This window comes from Rhinatrema bivittatum, chromosome 1 (genome assembly GCF_901001135.1).
Source record: "Rhinatrema bivittatum chromosome 1, aRhiBiv1.1, whole genome shotgun sequence".
NCBI lineage: Eukaryota > Metazoa > Chordata > Amphibia > Gymnophiona > Rhinatrematidae > Rhinatrema > Rhinatrema bivittatum.
The window spans coordinates 779,012,341-779,025,509 of NC_042615.1; the positions used below are offsets into that span (position 1 = coordinate 779,012,341).

General features: G+C 43.1%; 1 protein-coding gene across 3 annotated transcripts in view; it reads left to right on the forward strand.

The window, feature by feature from the left end:
* Positions 1 to 13,169, forward strand: part of LOC115077758 (mothers against decapentaplegic homolog 4-like) — a 150,274-nt gene that overhangs the window by 107,995 nt on the left and 29,110 nt on the right. For all 3 annotated transcript variants that reach the window (XM_029580051.1, XM_029580045.1, XM_029580058.1), the window contains exon 9: positions 11,932 to 12,115. In XM_029580051.1, the coding sequence (XP_029435911.1) occupies positions 11,932 to 12,115 (184 nt within the window). The remainder of the gene's footprint in view (positions 1 to 11,931; positions 12,116 to 13,169) is intronic.

Genomic DNA, 13,169 nt, shown 5'->3' on the forward strand with positions numbered 1-13,169 from the left:
AAAGAGATTTAGAAAAAGTTTGGATTAGTTTCCTAGAAGATAAATCCATAAACTGCTATGATGGTAATTAATAAGCAATAGTAGCTTGTGATCTCATGTTTGGGTACTTGTGACTTGGATTGGCCACTATTGGAAACAGGAAACTGTGTTTATGGACCCTTGGTCTGATCCAGTATGGCAATTCTTATGTATGTTCCTTTTTTTTTTTTTTTTTTTTTTTTATTTATCAATTTTACAATTTTAATTCAAGAATACTTGAAATTGAAATGCATACACTACACATACTTCAAATCATTAAGTAAATATCAACTCACAATAGAAATCCTAACATTTCCATTTAATAATAATATTTCAATTACAATCCTTACTATAAAGATCTGTGTAGTCATATTTTTTAGCCCACAATATGGATCCAAGATTCACACAACCTTAAGAAAAATTTTATACATCAGTAATCAAATATAGGGTGAGTTATATTTCTAATAGACCTTTTAGCACACCTTTAAAAGTTTACATGTCAAGTTATAGGAGAGGAAAATGCAACAGAACTTTTTTTACTAGCAATAAAAGATGTTAATTGAGGAGGCTGAAAAAACATATAAGAATTGCTTTGAAACTTAACCAAGCACTTGCAGGGGAACTTTAACAAAAACAATCCACCCATTTCCAGCACTTGTGGCTTTAACAGCAGAAATTGTTGTCGCCTTTTCTGCGTCTGCCTCGAGAGATCAGGGAATATCTGAACTTTAAGGCTAAAGAAAGTTTCAGTTCGATGAGAGATGTATTTCTTAAAAACCCATTCTCTATCAGATTGGAGTAGAAAAACTACTATCAAAGTTGCTGGTACAGCCACACTTTCTTCCGATTGTTCAAGCAATTCTGAGATATTCATAGTTGGTGTTTCTCTGGGGATCAGTATCTGAAAATTATCTAAATCAGACTCAGTACTTTTTTTTTTGTGGGATATAAAAGACTTTTGATATGATAGGAAGAGTTTCTTCAATAATTTTTAAATTTTCAATCATGTATTTCCTCCATAGATCTTTAGCCGCCATATATGGCAGTTTTGGGAAATTAATGCATCTCAGATGTCTTGCACGCATTTGATTATCCAAATTTTCCACTTTCTGATGAAGGATTTGATTTTCCTTAATTAATTCACTTTGTAAATTATTCAAACTTTCCATTTTCACATCAATGGTTTGTAATTTCTTCGTTTTTTCCATAAGCTCTTTTTCAACATTCAACATTTTAATTTCTAGATTTTCAACAGATTTAGCAGTTGACAAAATCTGGCGCTGAATATTACTGTTTGTTTCTTTTATTGCTTCCCAAATAGTCTGTAGAGTAAAAGTTTCTGGTCTTACCAGCTCTGCAAGTTGAACCGGACCTTGAGAAGTTTCACCAACGCTAGTGGAAATCCCCTCTCTCGGATTTCGTAGGAGTTCTGGCGTCTCCCCTCTCTCCACTTGCTGATCCACTTCAAGTGTTTCTCCCGACTCTGAACCCCGATGTAATACCGTGGGGAGACTTCCTTCCGACAACTTAGGCTCTAGAGCGGATATCTCAGAGGCACCTAATTGTTGTACCTCTGGTTCTGCTCTTTGTTGTTCGGCGTATCTCTTCGCAGGGTTTTCAGGCGGGCGTCTATCCTCCGGCGAGAATATCAATGACTGCTCAGGGCTGCTTCCGAACTCATCTTCTCTCCGATCCGCTGCCAGCGAGCTCCTGCCTGGAGTATCAACTCCCCGGCGTATGTGTGCGTCCATTGGTCCCAAGACCGCAAGAGCCGAGGGGGGCTCTAGAGCTAGCCGCTCCCTCGCTCTCTTCTTGCGGCCAGAATGCGGCATCAAACAACGGTAAGGCAAACTGAAAGGAGAGACGCTCACACACGTCTTACCTCTCCGCCATCTTGGATCACAAACCCAACCAATTCTTATGTATGTTCTTATGTTTTTTGTGTGACCTTATTACTAGGGCCTTGGTTGTGCCTATTTTATTTGTTCTCTCCTTGCCTTTCCTAATTTTTAACATTGAAACATAGGCTGTGAGTACAGATAAAGGACCATTAGGGCTATAATCTGCTCTTTCATTCCATGGTCCCTAACTTTTTTTGTAACTAGGAAACCTCTGCTTATCCCAGGCTTTCCAGAATTCCATTACTGTTTTTTGTCTTCACTTCCACCAGGAGGCTGTTCCATGCATCCATCACCTTTTCTATGAAGAGATGTTCTCCCAGGACAAGCAGGATGGTAGTCCTTGCATATGGGTGACATCATCAGATGGAGCCCTGTTACGAAAAACGTTTGTCAAAAAGTTTCTAGAACTTTGACTGGCCCCTACTGAGCATGCCCAGCATGCCACTAACCCTGCAGCCACCAGGGGTCCTCCTTCAGTCTCTCTGTTTTCATGCAGCAAGTTGCCTCGCGCTTAGGAGCTCTGTGAGAAATTCTCACAACTTTTCCTCACGGAACTTTCGAAGTTTATCTTCATAAAATTACCCTCACCGGTGTCTCCCATCGACATCCATTCCCTCTGGCACTCGGTAAGTGAATTCCCCGTGTTTTTGCTGTCTATTCCCGGCAGCATTCTTTCGGTGCCCGACAGTCATCGATTGCATGTGTGTCAAATTTTGTAATGGGGATCGGATTTAGAAAATGCCCCGAATGTCAGAGGACCATGTACATCACAGATCCGCACGAAACTTGCGTTTTATGCTTAGCACCCTCGCACGACGTTCATTGGTGCCAGAGTTGTGCACAGATGATCCCTAAGGGACGCCGTGCTCAATTGGAGAAAATGGAGCCGCTCTTTGGTTCATAGCGTGCTGCTTCATCGTCTCCAACTCGAGCACTGCAGACCAAAAAGGGTCCATCGACCTCTGGGACGCCTAGTCAACAGCATCGCGGACCGGAAGACTGTCCGTCACCAACCCCCTTCAAGGACATAGGCATCATCATCCTCTGCGCCAGAGAAAGATCGGGCCGAGCATCAAGGGAAACACCGGCACTGACATGAGTCCCCCGTCCTGTGCCGGCACAGATTCTACAGCGGCATTTACAGCTATCGAGCCACCTACGAAGAAGACCCGAGGAGAGGAGGCCCCATCCTCCTCTGGACCCCGGTCCACGAGGCGTTCCCCACCGATATCTGTGCTGAGTACTGAACCTCCACAGATCACTGTGGAGGAGTCGGTAATGCCTAGCCTGCCTCCTACCTCAGGCACAAGGCTATCCATGCCAGCCTCAAAGGGGGAATTGGACAAAATTGTCCAAGAGGCAGTGTTAAAAGCCCTTCAGGGCATCTATTCTCCACTGGTGCCGGCCCCTATACCGACACCGCAGTTGGCACCCTTGATGTTCACACCGCTTTTCAAGTGCCTAGATATGCTCATCGGTGCCGTATTGAACCATCTTATGCCACATGACACGCTGGCATCGAGTCATCCATCAAGGCCTCCGCAGGTCCCGATACCCATACCGGGTTCCTTGGAGGAAGATGCGGTTTCCAGCCAGATCTCTCCATGAGAGCCACCGATGCCGGAACCTACACCGGGACCATCGGGGATATTGAGGCTTAAGCGTACTTAATTCGCTTCAGCTCCATCAATGCCCTTACAGCCTCCATCGAAGCCATTCTGCCATCCATCGAGGCTTTCCCGACCTCTTGGATTTGAAGTGCTTCCTCCCTCAGGAGGTCCACAAGGAGAGGGGGAAACTCCCTATAATCCTTGGGAAGGTGAATTCTCCGATGATGCTTCACACACTTCCGAGGAATTGCTCTCGGAGCCTTCACCCCCAGAAGAGAGATGACGTTCTCCTTCAGAAAACCTCTCCTTTGCCAGTTTTGTCAAGGAGATGTCTGAAACAATTCCCTTTCCATTAGTTACGGAGGCAGACTCTAGTCACCAGATGGAGTTTCTGCAATTCAATTTGTGGATCCTCCAAAAGAAATAATGGCAATACCAGTACACTAAGTACTTCTGGATCTTCTACACAGAATCTGGGACCACTCAGGTACTGTACCACCAGTCAATAGGAAAACTGATGTGACGTACCTGGTGCAACAAGCTCCAGGCTTTCAGAAAAGTCAACTGCCCCAACACTCTGTAGTGGTAGAGTCTGCACAGAAAAAAGCTAAAAGGTTGTGTCCACATTCCTCTGCTCCTCCTGGTAAGGACCAAAAAGCATTGGATGCATTGGGATGCAGAGTCTTTAAGGGGTCAATGTTGATAGCACGAATAGCATATCAGTTGTATATACAATCTTACTTTAGTTGCAACTATTGTAAATAGATCCATCTGTAAATAAGTTCCTTCTATCTTGACGGTTGTTTTTTACTCTCTATTTCACGCTACCTATTTTTTCCCTCTCTTCTCCTGTCTCCCTTACCCCTCTCCTCTTTCTGGCCTGCTCCCATCCCCTGCCCCCTGTTCGTTGTAATTCCTCCTTATTTTGATTTACTTGTAAACCGGCGTGATGTGCCATACGAACGTCGGTATATTGAAAGTTGTTAAATAAATAAATAAATATAACCCAATACAACAGAGATCTGTGGAAAAATGTGCAAGAAATTGCCAAAACTTTACCACAGCAGCAACAAGAGTTCCTAACTTCCATTCTACAGAAAGGACTAGAAGCAGGCAAGCACGAGGTCAGAGCTGCTTATGACTCATTTGAAACAGCATCTAGAGTCTCAGCAGCAGGCATTAATGCTAGATGCTGGGCCTGGCTTAAAGCTTTAGACCTACACCCAAAAGTACAAAATAAACTTGCAGATCTTCCTTGTACAGGAGACAAGATGCAGTGGCCCAATTAAAGGTCTATCATGACACCCTGCGTCAATTGTCCTCTGTTTCCCCAGATGTACCCTCTGATGCCCGCAGGGGATCATGAAGGGACGTCAGGAAACAATTTTACAGACCAAGCAGGTATGTATTTATGTATTTCAAGTGAAGTATCAGGCTTAATTGATTCGGATTAGTAACCGCCATAACAAGCAAGCTACTCTCCGCTTTTTTGTGAATGCAAATCCTTGTTTCCACATTTCCTCTTGCCGTTGAAGCATAGAGCAATGTTGGAGTCACATTAACTGTGTGTATGTTTATTGAATAAGGGTATTATCTCCAGGTAGTAGCCGTCATTCCCACAAGCCACCCTCTCTTCATTCACATCCTGTAGACTTTATGGATCCACAGTGTTTATCCCATGCCCCTTTGAAGTCTTTCACAGTTTTGGTCTTCACCACTTCCTCCAGAAGGGTGTTCCAGGCATCCACCACTCTCTCTGTGAAGAAATCCTTCCTGACATTGGTTCTGAATCTTCTTCCCTGGAGCTTCAAATCGTGACCCCTTGCTCTGCTGATTTTTTTCCAATGGAAAAGGTTTGTCGTTGTCTTTGGATCATTAAAACCTTTCAAGTACTGAAAGTCTGTATCATATCACCTCTGCTCCTCCTTTCCTCCAGGGTGTACATATTTAGATTCTTCAATCTCTCCTCATAAGTCATTCGATGAAGACCATCCACCTTTCTGGTCGCCCTTCTCTGGACTGCCTCCATCCTGTCTCTGTCCCTTCGGAGATACGTTCTCCAGAACTGAGCACAGTACTCCAGGTGAGGCCTCACCAAGGACCTGTACAAGGGGATAATCACTTCCCTTTTCTTACTCGATATTCTTCTCTCTATGCAGCCCAGCATTCTTCTGGCTTTAGCTATCGCCTTGTCACATTGTTTTACTGACTTCAGATCGTTAGACATTATCACCCCAAGGTCTCTCTCCTGCTCCGTGCACATCAGCCCTTCACCCCTCATCGAATACAGTTCTTTCGGATTTCCATACCCCATATGCATGACTCTGCACTTCTTGGCACTGAATCTCAGCTGTCATATCTTCGACCACTCTTCCAGCTTCCTTAAATCCCGTTTCATTCTCTCCACTCCTTCCGGCGTGTCCACTCTGTTGCAGATCTTAGTGTCATCCGCAAAATGTCAAACGAAACAAAACAAGGTTTACGATGGTATCATTGGGCACCAAACTTCCTCTGGTGTATCAGTGAGACTAGATCTGCTCTGTAAACCTTCATAAACATATGCTTATTGCATGTATACACTACTACTATTCCATGTCGCTTCGACATCCGAATAGTTTAAAGAGCTTGGCAGTACTGACTGCACAATTACTATGAGATGTCACATATTTCTCAGTACCTGCACACCTGTCATAAAACAGCTAGTGCAGATATGTACCCTCGGCTCACTCAGGTTCCCTCATGTGGATACTGTACTCATGGGAATTTCTGATTCTTTATCCGAAATCCCACTCAACACTGTCTTCCCATCTCCTCTTTTGGGAGCTGATTTACACCTTACAATGGCCAAAGGGTTCTTCCCAATAATTGTGCAGGCACGCTGTCCAACCTTGCCAGCTACTCACAATCGAATGACAACCTTGATTCACCTACTGATGTAGCTAAAATATATACTTTCAACAGTTCATGTCACTACACTGGCACAAATGGTCAGAAGCTTGACATATTGGACTTTCAGTCTCAGTGTCGTCATGAGTGGACACAAGGCCAATCTAATTACAGGTCTACCCTTCAGGCAAACAACACTAGGGAGACCTACACTATGGACATCTCCATCCTACATTGGAGTGCCCAGGTCGCAGGCCTTCAAACTCCATACTTACCTATGGCCCCGAGTGCCCTGTTAAGGCTGTTTTCTGGAGTTTGGATGAGTCAGTACGTTCTCTAGGCATTCAAGGAGTGCCTCTCCAAACAGGTAGTCTTCATTCACATAGACCACCAGATTGCACTTAAATGCTTGAACACACATGGCAGCTCAAGCTCTTATCACCTCTGCCAGAAAATGTCCTAGCGATCCGACTCAGCTGACAATTCCAGCCTCTTGGGTGTTGCTTGGATCCCTCTGTCGCAAGCAGAACCATCCACCAATAAGGTTGATCGGCTATCTATCCTTGCGTCCCATCTGAACCACAAAATGGATGCTTCTGCTCCCAACACACGGACAGAAGAGCACCATCCATGGATACCTTAGCTCTTCCTCGAAACATAGGTCTGCTATACATGTAGCCTCAGATGCCACTCATAGCAAGACTTATTTATTTATTTTGGACTTTTATAATACCGGCATTCATGTAGAAAATTTACATATCATATCGGTTTACAGTGAAAACACAAAAGTTGCAAATAGCATTACATAGAACAGGGTGACATGGAACTGAGAATAAGGGATCAAAAACAAAGGTAGATAATGACAACTGAAAAAGTGTGAGCCACGTGAGGATTAGAATGACTCTTAAACAATATCAAATCAAGAGAAAAACATGATAAAGATGCAATGATAAAAAGCCTATAAGATAAACAAATAGTAAGATCAAATTATATACTAAAGCAATGAGAATAAATATACAATGATAATAAGGCATTAAAGAAGTCAGAAAGTATGTTCAGTCTAGACCAAGCCAGATGGCAGACTTGTGAAGCTGCAACATGCCGAAGGCTCCATGAATATCATGGAGCCTTCGAACGGTGCCACATCTACTTCCATCATTCTGGTGCTGTTTCTCGGGTCCTTGTAGCTTCACGGAAGCTTTCCACACGGAAACCTTACCGCTCTACATGGAAGAGGCTTTCCTGGTAGTGTACACAGAAGGGCTTTATTCCTTTCTTGTCCACATCGCACTTAGTACACTATCTATGGCAGATCTTCAACTGTGGTCTCCAGACTTCCTCTGCTCAGTTAGTTCAGTGCCATTTGCTATACCTCTTATTGGTATAAGGGATGTTCCATATCGGTTCAATCCCTGGTGAGTTGCTTCATAACAGGCTTACCTCAGCTTAAGCTTCTTCTACAGCTATCAGTCATGGCATACCTCAGTACTGTAGTCCTTGCACTACAGTCCTGCGAGTTTAGATGTCTTGCTACAAAATTCTTTCCTAGTAACCATAACATCTACTCGCACTGCTGGTTTACTCACTGCCCTCGTGGCATATTCCCCATGACCTGGTAGTTCTCCGCACTCATCTGCATACCTTCTTCAGATGGTAACTGATTTCCACAAAAATCAGTCCATTCTCTTCAAGGAACTTACACTTACTCGAGTAATCGACCTTTACACATCTTAGGCTGTAGAATGCAGCTTGCATTTTATATGCACGCTCTGCAGTCCACATGAAATCCATCTGACTCTTGTTTCTTTACTAAGACTAACCGCGGGTTACGGTGGATAATGACACCTTACTTCACTTGTTTCAAACAAAGCATTGCATTCTGCCATCAGCAAGCGGACCCTCTGCTTCTAGGACAAGTGAAGGTATTTCATCAAGACCATGTCAACATCAGTAACATACTACTGTCAATACCGACTGCCAACATCTGTGGAACTGCAACATGAAGTTATCTCTACTCCTTCGCAGTCCACCAATACCTAGACAAAGCAAAACGACACCATTCTGGCTTTGTCCTATCTGTACTAAAGAGTTTCTTCCACCTGTGAAACCCAACTTGTCCTACTACGACCTGTTGTGAATTTCAGGCTAACTCATTGTTGCCAACAGCACCCCAGTTGTTGTGCCGGTTGCACATGTTGGGTGCTGCTTGGACTAATTCTGATGAGTCAGCCTGTAGCTTGCTATTCACCCATATGTGAGGACTAACATCCTGCTGTCCTGAGAGAATACCTGTTACAGGTAAGCAACTCTGCTTTCTCTGGTGGTGTTCCTTATTCTACCCCTGAACTTCTTATCGTGACCTCTTATTCTAGAGCAGTCTTTCTTCTGAAAAAATGAATCCTTCATATGCTTGATTAATATCTCTTCTGTCAGTCCGCTGTCTCTCCTCTCCTCTAGGATATAGTTAGGTAATTAGTTTTCAGTTCATCTGGCCTTTGGTGCAGACTCTGCACAGTTTTGGTAGTCTTTTTCTGGACTACTTTCAGACTGTCTGAAACTCTTTGGAGGTATTTTCAGTATGGGACACAGTATACTAATGAGGTCTCCCCAATAACCTGTACAGAGGTATTGCCTCCTTTTCGCTGAAGGCAAAGCGGTTCATTTAATTCACACAGGTGGCTGATCTGATGGCACTGATGGAAAACGGATTTTCAGATTTAAAAAGACTCAGATTCCCCTGAATGTGCACAGAAGCTCCTGTGTTCCTGCAGTCACCTGGCATGCCTCAATTAGTCTTTTTTTTTTTTTTTTTTTTTTTTGCTAACACTCATGGTCATACTTCAGAGATCTACTCTGTTTTCTTTGCCCAAGCAGTTTTTGACAGATATTTCCTTTTTCCAGCTTCCCTTCTATTTAGGTGTGCCATGTGGTGTGTATTCATTTTTTATAGTTTCCAGATAGGTTTTTTGATTTTTGCTTCATCTATCTTCCTGTCAGTGGACGAAGGGGGGTTCAGTGGTTCAAAAATTGCCCAGATTGTGGAAAGATGCCCATCGCTGACCATCACAAGACCTGCTGTAATTGTATGGGACAAGAACCTGATGTGTTTATCTGCCGCATCTGCTCCAGGATGTCTGAGAGCCACCAGTTTTTGATAAATGATAAATCTATACTATTACTACAACTACTACTAAACATTTTATATAGTGCCACATGGAGTATGCGTGCTATACAGATGCACATCAGAGACGGTCCTGCTCTACTACTTATCACTGTGCGATGGCAGCATAGGATCTATTTACGGTTTTGGATCTTGCCAGGTACTTGTGACTTGGATTGGCCTCTGTTGGAAACAGGATACTGAGCTTGATGGACTTTTGGTCTGACCCAGTATGGAAAATTCTTATGTTCTTATGTACAAGGAGCTTTACAGTCTAGTCAAGACAGACAAGTCAACTAAGTGTTTGGGGAGAATGAAGGAAAACATTTAAGGTCTCAAAGGTGGGTTAATACATTAGTTTAATTGAAGATAGGAACAATATTATCTCTTTACCAGGCATTCTGTAAAGTAACACAACTGTGCACAAACCATGTTGAACGCACCTCTTGATTGGGAACACAGGAACAAGCCAGACTGCTGCAGATTCCTACACGGAAACTACAGGCTAGCAGAATATCTCATCTCACATGCAGAAAAGATAGACCCTCACCAAATGCAAACTAAGAGACCACAGATTAAATGTAGAAATCTACAGACAAAAACTGAACCCTTCTTTACTCTGCCATCCATTCTAGCCTTAATCACTCCTCTCTAGGCCTTCTATACAGCTTAATTTTCTGATCAGCTATACCTTGATTACCTGCGTTGCCTTTTCAGTTACTGGTTCCTAGGTAGATCTAACTGAAATTTCATGTCCTCCTTGTAACTTATGATATCTATTCATTATTTGTCTTTTTTATGAGACATCATGTTTTAGTCCTTGGTAATGTTTTGATGTTTTATTGATTATGTATGGTTATGATTTGTCTGATTGTAAACTGTTTGACTTGATTTTAGGTATCGATTTATGTTTTATTGATCTTAATGTAATTTATTTTATTCTTTGTAATCTACCTTGACTTTATCCATGGAAAGGCAGTAAATTAAATTAAACTTATAGCTACCTGGGGATGGGAGGGGAGGAATAGGAGGCAAGGGGTTGAATTATGGAGCAGAGTATTTTTCTACTCTGTTCCAGCCTCACACTTCACCTCTCCTGTTCCATACATCCCAGACTAAATCCTGGGAATTAAGCTGAAAGCTCAGGTACTGACAAAGGTGTAGGCACAAACAGGCTGATGCAATGCAGTGACCTCAGCCAAGTGCACTGTTTAACCCGTGGTTGGACGCGCGTCCAAAACCCCTTATTCTATAAGGGGATTAGTGTGTCCAAAATGCGTGTCCAACCCCCCACAAAACTAATAGTGCTCATCACATACAAATGCATGTTGATGAGGCTATTAGCTATTCTCCCCCACTTCAAAAAAAAAAAGTGTGCCCAACACGCACATTTTTACCCTCAGACATTAACGCCTGCCCAGAGCAGGCGTTAATATCTGAGAAGCCTAAAAAGTATGCAGAAGATACTGCATTTCTGTACTTCCTCAGACTTAATATCGTGGTGATATTAAGTCTGAGGAACAAAAAGGACGAGAATTTTTTTTTTTTTAAACAAAGTGTGCTGTGGTCAGGTTAGGAACAGAGATGCTTGTAAAACGGAGCATCCCTTTTCCTAACCCGCTGACAGCCACCTCTCCTGGGCGCCTGCTGCCTTTTTAGCACGACCTCTCATTTAAATATTTGCGCGCCCAAGAAAGGTGGCTGGGCACACGATAGGAAAGCGGGTGCTCAGCTCCAAGTGCCTGTTTTCTGCGCAGATTTTATTGGATCAGCCTGAAAAGTGGTTCAAACTACTTAAAAACATCAAGCCTAATGTGTGGCTGTTTGTTCGTGCTCACAAAAGATGTGAAGTAAAAGTGGTTAAATGTTACTGGGTTTGAGTTTGTGTGGCTGTCAGGACCTATTTCTTTTTGCAGTTCCTGTAGCTGCTCCTTGCTGCCACTGCTCCCCTCCCCCAGAAGCTTGCACACCTCGTCTGCCTAATGATTAAGCAGACATCCTGGTAGTAAGTAGACTTAGTGCGTCTGAGGGAGTGTCTTGTGACCTTTCTGTGCAAAGCTTTACAGACCGATGAGGATGGTCAGGCTGGATAGGCTGTACTTTTCTGTAATATTCTGACAGTACTTGTTGCAGGTCATATGTGGATCCATTGAGCTACTGTTAACAAATATAAGCAAGCAATGTCATTTTAATACTATTTTCCTGTGACAGAGCCACAGCACATGCAGTGTGGGAGTGCTGATACAAATCAGTGAAGCTGACTGAGTTTCAGCTGGCAGTCCGTATGACATGCTGTGTGTCTGCTAGTCAGCCTTTGGCATGTATTTTTATTTGTTCCACATGTTCCCTCCTGTAGCTCCTGAGTACTGGTGTTCAATCGCTTACTTTGAAATGGATGTGCAGGTGGGAGAAACCTTTAAAGTGCCTTCGACTTGCCCCATTGTTACTGTTGATGGCTACGTGGACCCTTCTGGAGGAGACCGCTTTTGCCTCGGCCAGCTCTCCAATGTTCACAGAACGGAAGCCATTGAACGAGCAAGGTACTTAACGGGTTTGTTTCATTGGTAACTGATGACTATAGTGGCATATGCTTGTGTAGGTGCATGAGACGTTCAGAAGCTGTAAGACTGCATGCATTAATAAGGTTTGCACTATATCATCGTTCTGTGGCAGGATTGCACTTTACAGCTGGCTTTCCATTTTGGGCTCTCAGTATTTCCATTACACTGCATTAGAAATTACTAGTACATAAAGTGAAACTGTAGACATGGCCACAGTGTGTTAAGATATTCTGCTGTACCGTTCCTTTCGAACCCTGGCCTCATTAATGTCTTACCTGCAGTGAATATGCAAAAATCAAAATGTGTATTTCTTACTTACAAAATTCTACTTTTGGACAGACCCATCTTGGACCACACTTTGTAACATAGCTATGATTGTGATTTCAGATAAGATGACTTTAATCATGTTCAATCATTTTGACATCACATTGATTTGAAGATGATATAAGAAATAGTTAATGGGCTAGATTAAAGAATGGCAGGATGAGAGATGCATCTCTGCAATTGAAAGAAGCAATTTGTGTTCCCTGTACGTACCCGGATCAGTCCAGACTCCTCCAGCAGATATACACAGAGAAGTTTTGACAGACTATGCCCTATATCCTAAGGTGCCACCCACAGTCCATCAGTATTTCTCTGTCTCCAGCATATGGTGGAGGTGCTAAACCTACAATCTGTATTGATTACTTAGAAAAAAATAAGAGAAACAGCTTAGATAGGATTAGAAATTAGTTTTAAATTAAAACAAAAGGAAAAGATTCCATTTGGGAAAAGAAGAAAATTCTTCAGCCTCCCAGGGGGTTGCTAGGTCCTGAGGGGACCATCCCCCCTGGTGTTTGAGGCAGCTGCGGCTTGCGGTCGAAGACCCTATTGCCACTGTATTGCAGCATTGGGGGTGGTACCGGGGAGCCCGGCTCACTTTGCTGGGCAAGTGTTTAAAAAAAAAAAAAAAAAAAGTGAAAGGATTTTTGTGTTCCTTCTTGGGCTCTCCCTTCCCTCTTGGCCGCGATTACCTTTATTTTGTTTTTTCCTT